We start from the raw sequence: 21,992 nt of genomic DNA, 5'->3' as shown, positions 1-21,992 counted from the left end.
GGTTCGTTATGTTCCACTCCTACCAGACAATCACGGCACACTTGAGGCAATTGTTTAGCTTCTTCCTCTCAATTTTCCCATTACTGGGAGTAAGTACTGTTGGGACTCTTTAATAGCCCGACTGCAGCCCATATCAATAACAGATGAGGTTTAATCGTCCAACACAAAAATTATTTAGGCTCAGTAAGGACATTCAATGTCATTTGCATAATGGCATTTCTATCCTGAGCACCTAACCCATCGTGCATAAACAAGGCCCTGGGACCATAAATAATAATAAATCATGACGTCCACACTCCTCTTGCTGTAATAGGAGCCTCTCTATGTAGAAATTATTTCAGCAGGAAACGGGCACTATAATTTTAAAGACATGTGGCATTGCACAGGCCAGGAAATCACACTCATGCACAGTCACACACACACACGTGCCAGTGAGGCTGCCCATAGTGAGCAGCAAAACCCCATGGAGCAGCAGCACAGAACACTGCACACGCTGGCTGCTGGAAATGTTTTTATTATTGTTTCTTAGTCAGAGGTAGCAGGCTGGACAAAAGCAATGCCTGAGTAGTGTGTGCAGTGCCTGGGCATGTACTCAGTGGACCTGTCAGTCTGCCAAATCCCTGCTGGGCAATCCCTCGTGCCTGCTGTCCTTGATCTCTGGGAAGGTCTCTGATGGGAAGAGAACAGAGACCTGCAGATGCTCAGATAGGTGTTTTCCAAGCAAGCCCTTCATAGGCCACTGCAGTTCCTGATGTCTAGCAAGGGCATAAATGGCCAGTAGACTCTCTCAGAATCCTGAATCATTGAGAATGAAAAGCCTTCTAAGGCCATTGAGTCCAACAGTTAACTCTACACTGCCACCACTAAACTATGTCCTCAAGAGCCATAAACTTCCTCTGGTTTGCAAACAGAAGCCTCCACCAAAAGCCATGGTTAGACCAGCCCAAGGGAGGTAAATGTACACAATGAACTGAGGTGGCTTTCCAGATTTCAGCCTCACCTGGCCACTAACAAGTGCCTGGATGAAAAGAAACAGCAACACCACCACAGTTGCAACCGCCAACCTCTGTTTCTGCTAGGATTTGCTAGTTTCAACATAACATATTTGTCCTCAACAACTCTGACATCTCTCTGTGTAATACAAACATTGCTTTGTCTCTTGCAGGACACAAAATGATAGGATGACTCACCCAAGCATCCACCCACCCTCATCAGCACTGCCCAATCCTGCACAGGCTCTTCCTTTCTGTCCCCATGACAGAGCCTCCCAGTTCAGTTTACTGAGAAAAGCAGAAAGTCCAAACCAGGTTTTGTGGGAGCCTGGTCCCAGTTCCAATGTTGCAACACCGGTGTCTGCTACTGCCCCAACCCCCTCCAACCTCTTCTCTCCAGCCCTCCTCTCTCCAGCACTCCTCCTCCTCCTCCCAGGGCAGCCCTCACTAGCTCCTCTCCCACATTCCCGCCAGACTTACATGGGGTGTTTCTCTTCTTCCCCTCTTTCCTGCCCTCTCCCCAGCAGCAACTGAATTCTCTCAGCAGCCTCCACCATCCTATCTGCAATGCTAAAAAAGGGGGCACCTAATCAAAATAAAGCATGAGACACACAACTGAAATAAAGCGTAACACCGTGGTGGAAAATCAGTTTGCTTTTTGTAAACCCAGAACAGAATTTAGGCTTTTATGCCTCTAATTGCTACAAGATATTGTTAAAATGAGCTGTTTCTCAGGACAGGAACTGGACACTTTCCCTCTCAACACGAACAATTTCATCCAGAGGAGGAGGGAAAAGGTACAATCCTCCATCACGGTGGCTCCTCTGCTTCCACTGAAGCACCAAGCATGAGTGTGCAGAGAAGAAAGCACAACCCTCAGCATGGCCAAGTATTTCCTTGTGGAGAAATACAAATCAGAAATATAAATGCACACTGAGAATGTATGAGGTTGGCACCAATATTGCCAGATCTTCAATCCATCCCGCCGATGGCTTCTGACACTTGGAAAGTCTTGTGCAAATTTTCAAGAACAGTCTGTATTTCTGTAATGCTTTCACATGAACTACCCAAAGGTGTTTCACAAATGCCATCTGAGAATCCTGGTATAGCATGTTTTGTATCATATTATGCATTGTGTACAATAAACTGGTCTCAAAGTGGTGTGCCATGGCAGATTACAAGGGTCCAAGCCTCATGGGTAGCCAAAGCCCCTGCAGTCACTGAACCTACAAGGGCACCAAACCTTTACGCAGCGGAAAACCAGGAGAAAGCTGCAGAGTTTGCTGTTCTGTGGCATGTTGCAAAGTCCAAGCTGAACAAATCCATGTCAACCCACAAACTCCTGTATTTCAAAGCCAAACACCAAGTAACACACATTCTTCATTTTCCAAAAGACTTTTGCTTTTCCTGTTGGTGCCCCTCGAAGCCTGGTGGTCCTGTGGGGGTCAGGAGCCTTCTGCCTTCCATTTTTGGGGTGGAAACTTTCTCTACAATGCTGAATTCCCGATCAAATCCCCAATATGGAACTGATCTTATTTAAAAAAAAAAAAAAAAAGGCAAAAACAAACTAAGAAAAAACACATTAAACAAAACCCCCATAATTTTCCAAAGTTTTTCTTTCATTTCTTCACCTGTACCTGAACTAGAATGGTACGGGCCACAATATTTCAGGCCAGTTTTCATTACTGCATGTTTATGGAAAAGCCAGAAATTTTAATGGTCTTTTCCAATCTAAATGACTGTACGGTTCTATGCTAGGGGAGGTAGGAAATATAGGAAAAGGTAGGATATTAGGAAAAAAATGTATTACAGAAAGGTTTGTAAATCACTAGAACAGGCTGCCTGGGGAAGTGGTGGAGTCACCATCCCTGGAAATGTTAAGAAAACATGTGGATATGGTTGAGGACATGGTTTAATGATGAATATGGTAGTGGTGCTGAGCTGATGGTCGGATTTGATCCTAAAGGTCTTTTCCAACCTTAACAATTCTGTGATTCTGTAAGTACAAATGTTGTTTTTCAGAAACTTTATGCAGCACTTTCTGATTACATGTCCTTGGAGGCGCGGAATTAAAGAGGCAGCAGGAACTGGAGAAAGCCTGTGCACTGACAGCAGGCAAAGTGACTGGCTTAGATATTTTAACCAGAGTGTTTTGTCCTGAAAACAAGAAGTGCCAGGATGGGTGCTGGGAATGTGGAGTGGCGGAGATGCCCCTTGCCCTTCATGCATGCTGCAGGCCTGCCTCATGTAGATGGAGGCCCTGGGCAAGAGAACATCAAGGGAGTGATGCAGAGTTTGATGTGACATTCAGTAAGGATCAATAGGCTCAGAACCGCATTCATCTTGTGGGGTAAATCTTGAGCTGTTTTCCCCCTTTGCTAATTACCTGAAGCCCACTGACAACCAAATCTGACCAGCAACAGGTACAGAGTGTGAAGGCTCCAGGACAAGATGTTGGAGACTGAGGCAGGACAGCACTCCCCTCAGGAACAAACATTCTGCTACCTGCCCATGGGGCAGGGAAATGAGCTCCTCACCTTCAGAAATATACCTACAAACACCAGAAATTGTCTGCATATTGGTATAAAAATCTAAGCAAAACTGAGACAGGCTGACAAGTCAAGGTACCTATAGGGTGCTGGTTCCAAGGAAAGAGACTCTGTCTGATGATACCCACAGACTGTTGCTGCTGGAGGCCCTGTACCTCCCTGCTATCATGACAGGCTTGACAGACCCTCTACACAGAAAAATCATCAAAGATGACAGGTTTCAGTGAAACATTTCAGTTTTTATCAAAACATTTTCTATTGGGAAGACAAGTTCAGCCAGGCACACTGGTGTTGTAATACTCACTATTTTGCTGATAGAACTGCAGAAGACACCTGGGCACCACACATGCAATGGAGCATCACCACAAGCAAACAGCATCAGGCAACCAGAAAGGAACCCACCACCAGAATTACCTGAGCACCTCTTCCACACCAAAAGCGTCTCCAGTTCTTATGCCAGAGAGGTATTTGGGATATATTTTCAAAATGTCCTCTCCAGTCACAAGAACCAGAGAAGAACCATTTGAACAAAAACACAGACGTGGGGGCTGTGCCATCAATAAAATCTCCCACTGGTACTGAGCCTCGCAGTTTGACAGTGCCTGAAAATCATTTATCAGGTACATAATCTGATGACAATTTCTTGTGTAACATAATTTAATCCATTACTTAATCCTGTGTTTCAATTATTTAGAGAGGTCCTAGTAACAAGTGAAATACTCCAAGCCTAACAAAGTATCTGACAAGTGCAGTTCTTACGCCTGGCTTCACTCCATAGCTCCTATTCCAGGAAAGCACTCACCACCTCCAGGACTTTGCTCTCCCTCAGCCCTCTGTTCATGACTTATCTGTACGGATTCAGACTTGAGGTCAGCCCTGAGCCTGAAGGGCGTTTTGCAGGAGAAACCCTTGTCTCTCCAATGTTGCCCTTATTTCATTCCATTTTCAGGGTGAAAGGAGCAGAGCTGAAATCATCCCCCTACATGTTAATCTACTCTCTTAGTGCAGGAGTTCCCTCCTTTCAGATTATCTTTTTATTATTATTTTGGAAAATTCTGCTGCAAACAAATTTTAAGCAGTCACTATTCATATGAGCAGAGAAGAATTTTAAATCGGTCCCCTTTGTTTGGAAGTGGCTTAGCTCCACAATTGCGTTTTGTCATCATTCGGACACTGGTGTAGGTTGTTTTGTTCAATGCCATCCTTAAAAAAAAGGGCAACACAAAACTATGGCATTCCTCTGAAAACCCAGCCTCTGCACCAAGCCAATTTCTCAAACTCCTTTGCACTTCATGCCAAACAACTCTCCATCTATCCTCTACACTGGATGAACCAGTGCTACTCTTCCACTCCAACCACACTTTTCATTGTAACCACACAAAGGTTTTCCTTAAACACATCATAACAACTGGAATAAATAAAGTGGCTGAGCAGCAAGGTAGTGATATGACCTGGGTTGGAAGGAAGTTTCAGAGGTCCCTCAAAGCATGGCCAGCTATGGAGCCAGGTCAGGCAGCTCCAGGGTTTGTCTAGCTGGGTCTTGAAAATCACCACAGATAGAGATTGCACAACTTTGGACCCTGAAAAGCCTCTCTTGTGTCAGTTCATGCCTCTGTCTGTTGTGTTCCCACTGTGTACCGCCATGAAGAGTTTGGCTCCTTCCGAGATGTTATAGCACATCAAGTTCTTCAAGGGAGCATACTCCTATCTTTGTTAATTATAAGGTGATGGATAGATTTAGAGAAAGCCCACAGAATGAGTGTAAAACAGCAGTGATTTCCAAACTAAGACTGGAAAATGTATTTGAAACTTGTCACAGTCTGTGGGACCCAGACATTTACTGGGGACTAAGTAGAGAAGTCTTGTTCCATTCTTCAAATGCTGGTGCAAGCCCTTCATCTCGAATATAATGTGAGTGGGCCAGGCACTAGTTAAATCAACAGGCAAGTGTGTTTACTCACAGATTTGTCCTTCCTTCTCTTGTGGGGCTAACACAGACCAAAGGAGATTGGTCAGTTTTGATATAACTGGTCAACTAGTGCTGTTACACAACATTGTCTGATATTGGTGAAAGACCTGGTTTATCTCTCTAAACTAAAAAAAAAAGAAATTATTTATTGCGAAACACACAATAAACGAAGAGATGCAATTACTCAATGCCAGTTCCCAAATTTGAAAGAAATGTGAACACTTCCATCAAGATAACAAGTGCGGAAAGCTTTTCTTAGATTTCCTATCTCTCTATCACACTTAGAAGCCATAGAAAATCTTCTGGTGGAGACCACCTGCTGCCTTTGCAATATGTTGTGTTCTATCTAGTCACTAAGCTCTGGGTGTAAACCTGGTGGAAGGTGCTGAGATGAAATGTGGTAGCTGGAAAAACATCCCCTTCCAGCATTACCCAACAGGAATCGTGCTATGGCTGCAATTTCCAAACATTTTCCCCGGGTGTTCAGGTTTAGGATTTTTTCCTTTTGTTTCTTTCACTCACGGAATTTTGTCCCATCAGTTGCTAAGAGACAATAATGACCAGTACTTAAGAGGCAAAAGAAACGGCGAATGTGGGGGAAGGGTGCAGCTGGCTACTTTCTTACCTGGGAGTTTTTGTCTTTGGAAGGGCAGAGATACCTCAAGATTTCGGCCAGGGGGTGGGGGGCTGGGTTTAGCTCCTCTCGCTCTGGACATCGGAGGGGAGACAGGCTGTGATCACTGGGGGGAGAATTCGCACCACCACAGGGTTCTTTCTCCTGCTGCCTTCCCCTACCATGAGTGAAGCTCTGCTCGTAAGAGCAGCTGTTGCACTGGGAGCGTATCAACACCCTACCTCACTAGAAAAGGACTCTTCACCATCTTCTCGGGTGCCTCAGGAGAAACCCTGGGATCCCCGAGCTCCTTCCCCCTCCAAGGGAGCCTCTCCTGGCCATGTTCAGGAGCTGGGCTACCACTGCCCAGCCCCACCACTTCTCTGCCACTGCTCCAGGATTTTCACTACACTGTAGCCCTGCACTCCCTGCCTGCTGGGACACCCCGTGGCTCCTGCTACAGCTGCAGAGTTTCTGATACATTTCATTTGCTACTCCGGAATCTGATCATCCCTGCTGTTCCAGCTGCTGCTCCGAGGTTCCTGCTGCAGCCCATTTTTGCCATCCATCCCATTCGCCATTACCACGTGAGGAAGATGTGAACAAGCTTGCGCCACAGCACCCCCTGCAGCCGCGGGGGAATCATCGCACCAGCCCTGCCTGGCCAGGAGCCACCAGCGCCCCTGGCGGCTGTGTCCGTAACTGCACCAGAGAGGAAAGTGCCTGCGGCCGAGAGAGGCTGGCACTGGGTTCCTGGTTTTGTTTGTTGTTGCTGCCAGTGTTGTTTGCTTGCCTTGTTTTACATATAAATACTAGTGAAGAACTGTAATTCTTTTTCCCATATCTTTGCCTGAAAGCCCCTTAATTTCGAAGTTATAATAATTCAGAGGGAAGGGGGTCATATTTTTTCCATTCCAAGGGAGGTTCCCACCTTCCTTGGCAGGTACATGTCTGTCAAACCAAGACACCAGGCTCTCAGGGAAAAAGCACACCACACTCCTCCTCAGTAGCATCTCAGTCCCTGAGGAGCTTCCAGAGCACAGGAGAGCTGGTCTACCTTTGCCAGCTGCTGACTGTGCCACATGTCACCAACATTTCCTTCGCATGAGCCTGTGCACAATGTGGGGAGCCTGCCGGGGGAGAAGACATCTCCACATTTTATGCAGAGCAAAGAGAAAAGAGACAAGGACAGAGATGTGGGAGCACAAGCCACAGCAAGGCTGGCCTTTTCTTTATCTTGTGAATTTGTATTTTTACATATAGTCATATTTGAGAGCAGTCAGGAGGAAGAAAAAGGGATGTTTAAAAACAGAAATATAATGCAATTCTCTAAGGAGCTGTCTACCTTGGTGTTTTGGGCTTCCTCCTCTCTGATGGGTCAGAGGGGAGGAGGAGGTGACAAGGGCTTCCATGTGTAGGAAAAGGACTCACACTTGGCAACCCTGGAGCCAAAGGTAGCCCCCCACAGAGAGTCATATGAGTTGGAATGTAGTCCAGCAAAGCCAATGCTCCGACGAGGAGAGAAGCATCATTTGCATCAGCTCCAGCCATCACTGAGGCTTCCCTAACCAAGTATGAAATGCCTGAAATGCCTGGAATGTGTGTGCTATTACTCTTCCCCTGCTTGGTCTCATTGCAGTGACTGCCATCACAGCAGGGTGTGTGCAGTGAAACCCGGTCTCTCTCCTCTACCAGTAGCTTCTCTTCATCATGGTCATGCTCCCAAGGTGTTGCAGACCCCAGGAAATGCTCCCTGTCACCTTCTGGAAAAGTCTGCAGGAGAAATCCTGACCCCAGGCTGCCCATTACTTCTAGACAAAGTGGAAAAGCTGGTCACCAGCTGCTTCTACAGGGAGGGACCTCTGGGTAGGGGCACTGAGCTGGGGGTGCAGGGTATCCCCATATCTGTGCCAGACAGGAGAGTGGGCAACCCCTGGATTATTCCACCTGCCCTTCTTCCCACCACTCTTGCTTACTCAAAGACCAGCCATTTCAGTACCAGCCCCCTCAGATATCCTCAGCGGCCCCTGAAGGCTGCAGGGCTGCTATTCACAAGGATGATGCTGATGCAGGAAGACATTTGCTGGATACATGGCTCCTGTCATGCTCCTTCCCCAGGAAACTCTTTGCCTCCACAGCCCCACTGTCACACAGAATACCAGGTGTCATACAACAGTCTGCTGTGACTGTCACCACCCAACACGACATGTCACAACAAGGTGGCATATGCACAGAATTCTGTGCTGTCTTCAGAAGCTCATGCACAAAAAAATGCTCATAAGGAAGGGCAAAGGAGTGGGAACGCAAAGAGGAGATACTGGACAAAGGAGCTGTGTTTTCTGCTGCTATTCTAAAAGAAAAAAGTTGATTTTTAGCAGGAAGAAACACTATGGCAAGTTTCTTTCTCCTTTTTCAATCTAAACCAGAGCAGAGCCAAAGGAGAAGGTGGTGCTTCCCTCTGCATCCCCAGCAGTGCAAAGAAAGGACATAGGGCTCAGAGAAGAGACTCTATCCTGAGGAGGCATCAGCCTCTACAGCAGCACAAGTGTTGCATGAGAGCATCTGAGACAGACAGTGGAGTTTTATCAGATACTTTTGCAGAATAACCTGATGATGCTGAACTGGAGACAGCAGTTGACAGCATAGCCTTAAGGCTCAAAGTGCTTTGTGCATGGAGCAGCTCCAGAAAAAACACCTCATGTAAGAGATGGGGGTAAGTGCTACTGTCATCTCCCAGATACTGCTGCAGTGTACCAGTAAAATGCTCCATGTTACAGCTGAGCACTAGTCCTCTCATCTTTTGTTTATCTGTTTGTTTAGTTTCTACTATTATTGAAAGGTTCTACCGGACAAGTAAAAATATTGCCAGCCTGAGATTTCCTTCTGAGCAATCTTTAAAGGACACTCTTTCCATCTCTTTCCATTTTAACAACTGGCTGGCAGAGAGGGCTGCAGTAGGTGTGGGTCCACCCCCACATCACACACATGCACTACCCAGGGTGGGAGCAGCTCATTCCCACCACTCAACCGCCTGACATGGCCTACTGTGGGGACAAGCAGCAAAGCCCAGCAGTCAGGAAAACGACTGCAGCAAGGGGCCAGTGCCACATCCTGCCGACCAGCAGGAGCACAGCTTTTTCCCCTACAGCCCCAGCACAGGACAGGGGTCATGGGTGCCTGTGCTCCCAGCTGCTGTCCCTCCACCATCCTGCCCGCCAGGACCCCACGCCCTTTCCATTCAGCAGGGGTATTGATCTGCTGGCAGCAATGGGCTGGATAATTAGCCAGGAATTAGAGTTTCTATTACAGCCAGGAGGCTGCCCCAGCTGATTTATCACCTGAATAATTTACTGTGATTGAAAGGAAATTAAAATGAACTCCATTTGACAACTGTGCACTTTTATGGGCTTTAGTGAAGACTCAAAAGCCAAATTAATAGCCTGGTGTTGTTTGATAGTCTACTGAGAGTAAATATGGGAAGATTTTTTTGTCTCCTGATGTGCTCTCCTAGGCTGGATTTTAGAGTTGGGTTTTTTTTTTCCATCCCACCAGTAAGGCTACAGCCTGGAACAGGGGAGATTTCAGCAGTAAAAACCAGAGAACTGCCCTTGCTCCCTGCTCCTCTCTGCACTGCAAGCACCCACCCTCTCCTTCTCTTTTCTGCAGGTACAGAGGATTACAGGGTCAGCAGATCAGGGATGAGCAGGTAGCGCTTGCTGGCAGCCCCTGGCCCAACCTGGCACCAGCATTGGCACCAGCAGCCAGGGCAACCCACCCAGCTGCCGATGAGGGAAGGCACGGGGGTAACACAGCCAACAAAATCATCATGCATCCCACGACCCCTTATCACCGCCTCAGTCCCCTGCCACTCTGGCAGAACTGGGGGTGCACTGCACCATGGTTCAGGGTGCTGACCCTGCAGCGCCATGTCTTCCTACCCACCACTGCCTGGACTCCTGCAGAGCTGCCAGAGCAATGCTAGGTTCCGCCTCGCCTCTTCCTTTGTCTTTATTTTTTCTCAATTTCAGTATTTGTGTACATTTATTGAGCTACAGATTATTGTTTCCTTTTCCTTTTTAATTTGCTTTTCATTTAGCACACCCTGTAATGCAGCCATTAAGAGCATGCCATGGAATGCTGTTGGGGTTTCAGGAGTTCTCCTTCTGTTTTCTTTTCTCTTAAAGAATTTTCCCCATACATATTGCCAGGGGGACAAATTACTAGGTGCTTAAGAAAAACAAAATACCTGGCCACAGGAGGAGTGGTCCATCTGGCTACTCTCTTTCACCTGGGTTTGTGAGCTGTTAGTTCCTGGCATTTGGACGGAGAGAGAGGCTGGAAGGAATTCGTCATCACTGGGGACTTCTGCTTTTTCGGCTGCCTTCCAGAGAAATCCCGGGATTTCCAAGGCTGCCTTCCCCTGCCTTGCTGGGAGCCGGGCTGTGGCCACCCTGCCCCCGCCGTTGCTTCGAGCCTTCGCTACTCTGTAGCTCTGCTCGCCCTGCCTGCCCAGACCTCGAGGGGTTCCCACCACAGTTCCAGAGTTTTAATACATCTCGTTTGCCGCCTGGGATTTGTGCTCGTCCCTGCCGTTCCAGCCTGCCGTTCCCAAGGGTCCGGCCGGACACGGGGATCGGCTGCCCAGGGGTTTGTGAAGCCTTTGTTCCATCCCTTCCCGGGATCCCAGGCCCCCAGTGCCGTGTGCTCCCCGAGCTCGCTCCGGAGCGCCCCCTGCAGCCGCGGGGGAACCATCGCACCTGCCCTGCTCACCGGGAGCCGCCAGCGCCCCTGCCGGCTGCGAGTGGAACTGCACCCGAGGGGAAAGGGCCTGACAGCCGAGAAGGCTGGGACTGGGTTTGTGATTGTTTGCTGTTACTGCCATAGTTATTGTTGTTTGTTTGACTTGTTATACACATATAGATACATATTAGTAAAGAACTGTTATTCCTATTCCTTATATCTTTGCCTAAAAGCCCCTTAATTTCAAAATTATAATAATTCAGAGGGAAGGGGGTTGCAATTTTTTTTCTTCCATTTCAAGGGAGACTCCTACCTTCCTTGGCAGACATCTGTCTTTCAAACCAAGACAAATGCTCAAATAATTTCTGCAAGTGGCAGATTGAGAAAAGATTTGGTTATTCAAACTAACCATAATTTAGCTCCATCATTTTCACTGTTTCTGGACAACATGAAATTTTGGCAAGACACAAATACTAGCTCTGTATTTCTTATTATAAGTGTCAGGGTATTTTCAGATGCTCAACAGCCTCTGTCTACCCAAAGGTTTCCCAAGAAAAAACATATTTCTCGCTCTCTAGGGACCAGGACCCAGCATATGGTCCTGCAGTTCATAGAATCATTCATTGCAAGGTTTGGGTTGGGAGCGATCTTAAACATCATCTTGTTTCAGCCCCCTTGCCACAGGCAGAAACACCTTTTGGCAGATTGATTCCTTCCTTCTGCTTCTCCAGTAATGCACTTGGGGAGTGAGTCCACTTAAAACACAAATGGGTTGTACTTTCTGGCTTTACTAGAATTTTCTGTTATTCCTGAAGATCAAACTCCAGTACTGTAAAGAGGGATTGTCTATCTCACTCCTCTCAGAAGTTGCATTCGAGCTGCTCCTAGCAAACAAACCCCAAGATTCCTCTTTCAAAGCTGGAGCATACTTAGGCAGAAAGCAAAACTTGACAATTTTCAAAAGAAGTTTATGCCCCTCTCTTGGTCAATTCAGATAATTTCTTTGGTGCAATTCTCTCTGAATCAGATTTCAACTTCATGCAATTCTTCCACTTTTTCCAAATCATAAGTAACTTTCTGGGGATTCCTTGGCTATCCAAATTCCATTAGTTACCCAAATTCCATCTGCCTGTGCTTATCTCCAGATCCACATTTACTTGCAATCCATGTCATGAATACCTGTGTTACTACATGTTTGCCAGGTTACTGGTTTCTGTATGAGCCCAGATTATCTATATTTTATCCAGAAATCAATCTGAGAACAGATATTCTGTTTACTTCTAGCAAAAAGCAATGGGAAAGCACCAGCAAGGACCTGGGTATTATTTACTATTAGCAGCAAGCAGTTCTCTTCTAAGCTGGTGACCTACATAGTGTTGAATCTGGTCACATCATGTTATGCCTCATTATGGCCCTGATCTAAAGTTTATTGAAGTCAATAGAAATATTCCTCTTGGCTTCAATGAGTATTCGATTGGACCCATGTGTGAAGCTGAAAGTACAAGAGAATCCATTTCTGTTGTGGACAGAAATCCAGCATGGGTAATTCTTTTCTTTATTCTGGGAAAATTAACACACTGTCTCTCCCATTGAGCCAATCACCCTGCATTTTTCAGCTGTAGATGCATTAATCCCACTCTCACAGCATCCACAAGCACCAAGGCTTGCCCCCTGCCTGCTTCAATGGGGCTTTCCTGCAGTTGTCCAGCCTCACATACCTGAAGTCTCCAGGTCTCCTTGACTTGCCTGGGTCTTGGTCTACAGGAACATCTGTCTTTGTCAGTGCTTTGACTGGAGAATGTGTTTGAGTCAATAGTTCACACAACAGGCAGCACAGGCTTGGCCAGTCTGGGACAACTTCCCAAAGATGCTGGGGAGACCTCCTCCATCCTTCTGGCTGGAATCACAGTAAGCCATTGGAGGACAATCACCCTCACAGCCACACAGAGGGATTTGCTGAGTACAGCCAGTGCTTCCAGCTCCTCCAGGTCTTAATGGACAATAGGCACTGGAAAATTATGCCCCTCAGTGTTGCAGCTCTCTGCACAGGATGAGTGCGAGTTCTGGATAAATTCAGCATTGTCACTGCAGTGACCATGAACAATGGGGGTTGCCTGCGGCAGAGGCCAGGCTGAAGTATGTTGGTCTGCCACAAGTATAGGTGCACAACAACTCCAGGGCAGGCAGGCAGGTAAAAGCCACTCCTTGTGTCAGTTTGGTTTCTTCCAAGGGAATCTGGGGTGTTGGCAACATCAACAGCCTTCCCTGTGGGCAGGGGGCCTTCACTGCAGAGCCAACACACGGCGTAGCAGCAGGACCCTTCCACATACACACAGAGCACAGAGAGAATGGAAGCTGCTCTGAAGGCTTTCCTTTCCCAAGGTCTGAGAATTACATGGTATTCAAGTTGCAGGCGTTGTCCTTGCTGATGGAAGAGACACACAGAGCTGGTACACAGCAGCCATGTACAGAATGGCAATGCAACACTGACATTGCAAACATACCACTTATGTGCATTTCCATACCTGTGCCCAGAAATAAGTGAAATCAGTTTTCCATGAACATTTGCAGCAGTGAAAATCAATCATGGGCTGTTTGCAGAAAATAAGCACAAAAGGGCATAAACATGAGAGAATTGTGAATTATGTAAGGCCACTACATATTATTCTTATGAATTCTCTTAACAGAATAGCAGGGCTCTGTCAGGGGGAGGTGGGCCAGAGAGCTTCTGGAGTACTGGCTTTATGTCATGGTTCCTCCCTACAACATACAGACATGAAAGGACTCAATGCTATTTGCACAGATGACCCTCAGCCCCGAGCTCCCAGCTGCTGGACTTCCTCTGCCATTGGATGTTTTTCATGCTCCACACATGCAGGAAGCACATCCATGCTGTGGAGCACACATGTACACATGCCCAGCTGCACCACTGCACATTAGCCTGCAAAATGAGGCAGGTAACAGCTGATGCCTTACTTCTTCCCCTTGATGCACAACATCTGACAGTCTTTAATGGTAAGAGGACACAGTGGGATCCCTGTGTCACCCAGCACACTCAATCATCACTGTTTCTCTCAAAGGCCTGTCTGATGCTTTATTTCCCTGTCACTGTCCAGTGGTTGCCTTCTCTCTCAACACAGTATGATCCCTTCCCCAAATACAAGTATCCCTTCCTCATCAGTCTCTCCATAGATGCCACCATTTACAGCAGATGTGAAAGTTAGTGATTCTTGTCAACAGCACAGCATAGATTTGCAGATTCACTGAATATTCTGAGTTGGAAGGGACCCACAAGGATCACTGACTCCAACTCTTTAAGTAAGGAATTGAACACACAATTAGTATCATGCTCTACCCATGTTGTAAGGTGATAAATCACTCAAGAGCCTCCATTTTATACAGGTTAACTGAGGGAAACATAAAGGTGGGAAACTGAAAGAAATGGATTGAAGTACGCAAAGCAAAGGGTAACACAGGAGCAATCACTCCCACACAGACCATCAGCCCCTCTACCTACATGAAGGGCAATGGGCACATAAAGGTAAGGGCAAATTTTGTGCAGAAAATGCATCAGAAGGACTTTGGACAGCATCTGGGAATGAAGCATGATGAGGCTGCAAATATTGTGCTGTGCAGAAGGGACTTCTTTCCCCCTCACCGTTGCCAAGGGTCTGCCCCCAGCACACAAGTGAGGAGGAAGACTTAGAGAGGGGCCACAAAACAGGAAGGAAAAAGGATCTATAGAAAAATGCCTATAGAGTAACAATTATTGCAATAAAATACCTGGAGCCCTCCTCAGGTAAATAGTACTAGGACATCAACAAGTTTTTGTGCTGAAGCAAAATTAATGATGTTCCAGGTGGCTGCTACTGGATCAAATTTCTAATAAAATGGGTAAACAGTGGGTCAGCAGCTCATACCACTCTTCTTCCCACATCCTGTCTCTATGGGGAGGAGTATCTTTCCCATATTGTCCTCTACAGAAAGAGCTTAAAGCTCCATACATCCACTACTGACTTAGCTCTTAAGGCACCACTTTGGGGTCCAGCAGCACTTTGGGCAGCCAAATGTCACAGGCAGATCTTGCTTTACTACAGTGACAACTCTGGTTTTCCAAGGCATGTCATTAATATCCTCAATATTTGATTCCTCATTGATTTCTTTGGCCTTACTAATTGATGCAGACAGCTTCTCCACTTTGGTTAAGCATCATGACAGCTTTGCTTGACTCACCAAGGAGGTGAGATAAGACTGTTTCTACAAGGGCTGAGGTTCATACAGCGTCTTTGTGAACCACAAGTCATACAGATCACATCTGGTCATGTTGAAAGTTACCCTTCACATACCATCAAAAAGCAGAAGCCGACCCCAAACAGCTGCAAGCCCTTAACCATGGTCTTTCCAAAAGTAAAGACCATGCTTCAAGCTATATGAAAACAAACAGCTACAAGTTTCTTTTGTAATTACATGTAAAAATGCCAGGCAACATGGTTCTGTAAAATACCTTTCGAACCTCATAATGCCACATTTCTCAGCATGTGACTTCCCAGAGCATGCAAGGAATATCCTCTTCATCAAATTAATAGCAGCATATCCCCAGTTGTAATAATCTGGCTGCTCAGAGCCATTCTAGTCACAACTCCTTATGTGGCCCTGGGAGATCCTTGCTCCGTCAAGAGCAAAATATCCCATACTTGATAATTGGGATAACCCTTGAGCAATACCCAAATTCAAATCTCCCATTCTTTCTATAAAACCAGTAAAAATTTATGTCTGGATAGATGTTCACTCACTGCTGGACTGTCTCCCATGAGCTACAGCTGACCATGACTAAGAGGATCCAGAGCACAAAACCAAATAAAAAGTCCCCTCCCATCACTGGTCCCTTTGTAGTGACTATTTTGGCCTGTAAAGCTTTTGCAGGGACAGATCTAACAAGACACAACTCCTAGGTGACCAATGCTGAAAAGGCTTCCCGTGGCCTTGAGCGCAGAGCCTGCCCTCTCCAGCATCACCCGTGTTTGGATGGGATAACCACCATCTAGTGGTACGTGAAGGCCATTTCACCTTCCAGAGACACTGATGGTGTGACTTCCCATCTCTTTCCACCTCGAGTACAGATCTGCAGATTTTCTCAGCACATACAAATCAGGGAAAACACAAAAACAGAAGAAGATGGTGTAAAGCAAATGCCTCTATAAACGAAGTAGCAAACAAGAGATTAGCTTAAAGGCATGAGGAATTCCTACTGTACCATAGGATTTTCAGCATAAGTAAGTAATTTTACAAAGTATGCACATTCCTTAACTGAAGCCACAATGATAGTAGGCTGCCATGAGAGAATCTCCAATGGCCCTCAAATGTATAAATTCCTCCAAGGGGAATCAGTGTTAGGAGTCCATCCACCTTGCTAAAAAGCATGCCTGATATTAAGGACATGGAAGATTAATGGCTGAATACATCATTAAGTAGCAAGCTAGACCAATATCAGTGCTGACAGCAATATATTAATTTCTACCTCCTTCTCAGCAGCTAAATTAAATACTGCCACCCAAGAAGAAGAACACAGAGAGACATAGCTCATCATTTTTTTCATGTGCTTCTATACTGTGCCTGCAAAAAATGGAATTTTTCCAAAATATTAGTGCCAAGTCCTCCTCAAACGCACTGTAGATCCATAGGTGCAATTAATTTACCTTCACATACTAATCAGGTGTTTCTCTCAGCAAATGGCCACATGTTACATGTCCAATAAGACATTTCTGGATACAAAATTTGATTTGTATCTACAATCATGCTCATTGTGAACCAAAAGTAGGCATTGGGTTTTGCAAGTGCTCTCCTTATTACCTGCACTGCCTCCTTTTGATCTAATAAAAACATCAGAAGCTGTGGTACTTTTTAAATACTCATTTGATGCAACTGGTCCAGATCAGGTGTAATTTCATACCCAAACACTTGGCTAATGTTTGCACAATGAGTGTTTTCCTTGATTTTTTAATAGGCTTTAATGACTAACATGAACTTGGCTGAAGCTTGACAAGACACCTCATTCTCCATATTTGTCTACTGAAACTCTGAAAAGCCTTTGGTGATGTCCACCAAACAGATCTCTGCCAGTGGGAAGCGGATCAGGAAAACATTAAATATTTGCAATAGTACCTGCTCTGGTTTGATCGGCTCAGTTGTTGTGAAAATGTCAGAATAATGTTGCCTCTCAAAGACACGATCCAACACTTCTAGCTGCTGCTGGGTGAAAAGGTCTCCTCGCATCTGTTTCCGAAGAAAATCTCTGCTTGGGAGAGAATGGCCATTTGGTACTGGAGATTCCTGAATACCTTTCAAAGAGGAGAGAGAAGAGGAAAAATAAGTAGTCATCTCAATGATGTGACCTAAAGCACAGTGTCTCATTTTATCCCTTGAATAGATGTAGGTACCAGTATGGTGAAGCCATGAAGACTTCTTGAGACGTTACAATTTGCTGGAAAACACACTGAACAGTCTTGCATTGCAGACAACCTTTAACCCGTTAACAACTTCACCCATAATTTAAAGGCAGGACACAGGATAATGGTCACATTTTTGCCTGCATCACTTCTACTGTGCCACCTGGGAACCTGTCTAGTTCATGGTCTGTATACAGGAGAACACAGAAGATAAGCAGATGGCCTGATGATGACAGTCACAGTCAACTTGGGTCAACTCCAGCAGAACGCTTTGTCCAGTCACCACCCACACACTCTGTCCCCTTCCTGTGCTACCTGCAAGTCCTGCTCAACTCCATCCCATGCTGAGCTCTGAGCTCTGAGCTCTGGCATGCCTGTGTCGGGAAACACAGACTCCCTATGAAGCACTATCTGCAGCACTGGCCAGGCAACCCCAAAGAAGTAGCACAGCTTACGTTGTACTAAGGTGAAGAATCCCTGGGCTGAGTTACCACTACCACACCCTCAGCAAGGCCCGGTCCAAGATGCAGTCCTGACCATCCAACTCACTTTGTATTTCTCCAGCTTACTGGCAGCATGCAAGCCTGGGCTCCAAAGCACATTTTCCTCCTTCTCCCCTTTGGCAGAGATTTTTAGAAGGAGTCATAAGTGACTGCCCATGGCTGAAAAGCCATGAGACAAGTTTGAAAAATGTGTGATTGGCAGTCTGAAAAGACTCTAGTAATACAGGGACTTGTTTCAATTTGCTTCTTGCAGATTCACAGTGGTTTCCTACTTTTCCTTCAGCTGTCAGTGCTGGAAATATGTCTTTTATGCACTGAAAACTGAGATCTGCAGTATTCCCGGGACTCCAGGAGGTGGAACTCCAAGAACAACAGTAAATATCAGATTTCTTCTCCAGATGGCAACATTGAACTAGACAGAGGGAGGAAATGTTTTAAAAATAGAATCTAGCTGCCAGAATAGTTCTGAGGAGCAGAAATCAACTGCATCCTTAATAGCAAGATTTCCATGAGTGCTGCAGTTGCTTACAGTCCAAGAAGTCTGCAGAGGAATAACATCGCTTAGGCCTCCTCTGGCAGATTCTGCATAAAGTTTTTTGATGGCAAGTATAGAGGTGCTCTGTACAAAAACGGCTCATTTCTGTAGACATCAGTGCTGTCCACAAGCACGTGCTGGCCATCAGTAACATGAGTGATGCTTGGTGGACAAGATTTTTCACAAAGAACTGTTGATTTGAGATCATCCTTCAGCATAGATGGATTTTGCAGAAAATGCTGTCTATGCAGAAAGCTAGGCTTCTTTAAGGCAGAGTTCTCAGACCAGGGGACCAACACAGGGAAATACCTGTTTCAACCTCAGCTTCTAACACTGAATTTAAGCAGAACTCTCCTTATACTGAACAGACATTTGATGTTAGCAGTAAATGCTGGAAACTTCCTTCTCGATTTGACATCAGCAATTTCAGTGACAACAACTTTATATTTACCCTTCTTAGAGAAAGTAATGCAATTTTATCAATGGTAGATGATGTTGGCTTTTGTAAAGTGCAAGGATCAGTTTATTCCACACAGGAAGGGAAACAAAAACCTGAACCTGTGGTCTAAATAGTATGTCTAAGTGTGAAAAGGTGCAGAGGGATACAAGAAAGCAGTGTCCCTTTAAATTGTTTGGTTTTCTTTTTTTTTTTTTTTTTTTTACCATTCTAAATCAAATAATATCTAATAGACCCAGTGCTGGGTTTAGTCAACCATGTCTTATAGAATTAAAATTCTGGTTGGTAGCTGCATGGTAGCACAGGGCCAGGGAGACCCTGTCTCTAGAGCATGGAAATGCTGGCTTTAAATTTCAGGTTAAACTGTTACTCACAATTTGGCATCAAAGTTAAAGCTTTATGCAGTTTTGGGATAAAGGGGAGTGAAATGATACAAGACAGGTATGTCCTGAAAACTGTTCTTGGTGATGCCAGTACAGGCTGTGCACTGTTTGCGCACCCAGAGATCGGAAGTATAATGAGATCCCCTTGTGTTTGAAAATGGAGCAGCAGTCCCACCTTTCACCAGTGGCACTTTTATTATATAGTGCAGCTCCAGATTTTTGGGAGTGAACATCTTGGAGAAGAGGAGGCCAGTGAAAGGAAACCCTGGGACAGCAGCCTCAGCCAGGGACAGGCGCTGGGGCAGCATAGTGCTGGGAGTGGTCTCCCACCCCAGATACTGGAGTGTGAAGTCCAGGAATAAAGGCACCACCATGTGCCTGTGCCACCACATCCATACATCTATCCCAGCTGCCCTTCCTCCAATGGGCAATGAGGCAGGGGATGACCCTAACGCACTGCCACCAAAGCGCAAGGAAGAGGAGGGTATTTCTCTCTGCAAGAGAAGTATGAAATCATGTGGAGATGGTAGTGGGGCTCTGGGGGGTTTTGGTCTCAAGGTCAGTATTTGATATGTTGCTGGAAGTGCAACATATGCTGCCAGGCAGAATGGGCTGCCAACTCACACCATTTGTACATCCCTGTTTGCCAACATCTCCACATGCTGTCCTGAGGACGTGAGATGGGATCAGTCTCCAAGACACACTTTCCAGTGCAGTCAGGCTGTCCTGGGATGAGGAATAATGCATGCAGCATTTGTGCTAGGGAGGGACCTCGACAAGAGTCAGACAGGACTGGGACCCCTGAGGAGGCTGTCACTGCACAAAAGGAAGCACCCAAGCCTCCTTCACTCTCATTATCACCTGCTCTCCACATCCTGTGAACAAAGGAATAGCTTGTACTTTTGCAGTGTGTCTCCCAAATTCAGATTAATTGCCAGTAACTTCTGGGTTCTGCTGTAGAAATAAAGGACTTCCTGTATGCTGCATATGACACAGGAGTTTGTGAAGGTCTTCAGGATGTGTTTGGCTGTTAGACATTATATAAATAATACCATTAACATTATACATTGTTTAATTAGAATATCCTTGATAAATAAAATACTGTTGGAAGGTTTGAAACAATTTTAATTATAAACAGGCTCCAGGGAGTGGTAAAAACATTTTTCATATAATCAGTGCATCCACGTAGGGTTTCATCCACATGTTTTATTGACGATAGCACTGCATGTATACCTACCTATTCTGCAAAACAATTAGTTCCCAATTCAATGGCATCTTTCCAGAAATTCTAGTGAAGAGCACAGATGTAACACTCTCCTTAGTACAAAAGATGACATTCTTTCCAAGCAAACGTTCCTTCCCCTATCTCTAGCAGAATGTGCATGTGGGATAAGACGATGCCCTTAGCCCACAATTTCCTGAACTACCTCTTACGAAATGCACTGAGATGTAATGCTTTGAGGCCCGTCACAATGCCGCAGGGAGAGCCTCCACATGCTGCTCCTCCAGCACTGGGGCTCCAGCACACACCATGCCTGCTTGAACAGCCACCCTACCATGTGACTCAAGTACCCCCCAGGCATCCCACTCAGCTCAGAACACTGACTCAGTTTCCCATAGGTGCACATAATTTGGAGAGCAATCCCACCTGCAACCTGCAGCTGGAAATCATGTCATGTTGGGGACATGTCTGAGCAACATCCTCCCTGGTTCCAAACTCATTGACGGTCATTCACTTGGCAGGGAAAATGTAATCCTTTCTCACTCTGAGAGAGAATGTATGGACACATTCTGTTCACACCTTGCCCAGAAAACTGACCTGTGGTTTCATAACAAAAGCCAGACATGCTGCTAAAGGAACTGGCCTGCCTTGGACGTAATAATGGTATCAAACACAAGCAAAGATTTTCTGTGGCTAGCCAAAGTCTGAACAATCTAAAAAAAGTCTGGGAAGAGTTAGGCACAGAAGAGATCCACCTCTGAGAAGAGATACCACACACAGTCTTGATGACAAAAGACTGCAATAAGTGATGTGGGTGTCATCCAGAAAATATGGAATCACTGCATGGTTTGGGTTGGAAGGGATCTTACACACCATCAAGTTCCAATCAGCTGCCATGTGCACAGACACCTTCCACAATTCAGGTTGCTTAAAGTCCTGTCTGACCTGTCCTTGGACACTGCGACTAACACATCTTTGTTTATTAAGAGTAAGTTATTTTCTGAGGACCTAAGCAAACAGCAAGATCAGTTTAAAGAATTTGATAAATTGAGATCTCATTTTTCTAGTGCACTTCTATGGTTAGATACTCATCCATGACATGCTTTCTGAAACAGCAGGAGAATATTTGAAATTGCTAAATACAAGTAAACCAGAACTTTAGCAATACTCACCATACAACTCGCTTGATTTAAAATACTGTTTCTAAGACTACAGACCAAAATAAGAAGAACAAAAGACCCTATCTTCACAAAACACTAAAGCATATTTAAAAGCCCTAAAACTTAGTATGACAACAAGGCGAAATATAGAAATACCGGTAAAAAGCACTGAAATATAGAAAAGGCTCAGTTCCACCCTTTTTAAACTGGTAAGAACACCAGCACAATTTCAGATAGTGATAGGCCAAGGGGGAACAGTTTTAAACTGAAAGAAGAGAGATTTAGATTAGATGTTAGGAAGGAATTGTTCCCTCAGAGGGTGGTAAGGCCCTGGCACAGGGTGCCCAGAGAAGCTGTGGCTGCCCCATCCCTGCAAGTGTCCAAGACCAGGCTGGATGGGGCTTGGAGCAGCCTGGGATAGTG

General features: G+C 45.6%; 1 protein-coding gene across 5 annotated transcripts in view; it reads right to left on the bottom strand.

The window, feature by feature from the left end:
* The window catches only part of PAX5 (paired box 5), a 138,871-nt gene that overhangs the window by 71,329 nt on the left and 45,550 nt on the right, over positions 1–21,992 (bottom strand). For all 5 annotated transcript variants that reach the window (XM_048292345.1, XM_048292349.1, XM_048292348.1 and 2 more), the window contains exon 6: positions 17,026–17,201. In XM_048292345.1, the coding sequence (XP_048148302.1) occupies positions 17,026–17,201 (176 nt within the window). The remainder of the gene's footprint in view (positions 1–17,025; positions 17,202–21,992) is intronic.

This window comes from Corvus hawaiiensis, chromosome Z, assembly GCF_020740725.1.
Source record: "Corvus hawaiiensis isolate bCorHaw1 chromosome Z, bCorHaw1.pri.cur, whole genome shotgun sequence".
Taxonomy (NCBI): Eukaryota; Metazoa; Chordata; class Aves; order Passeriformes; family Corvidae; genus Corvus; species Corvus hawaiiensis.
Note: the sequence above shows the minus strand (reverse complement) of the source record. Positions and strands in the feature narration are given on the sequence as shown.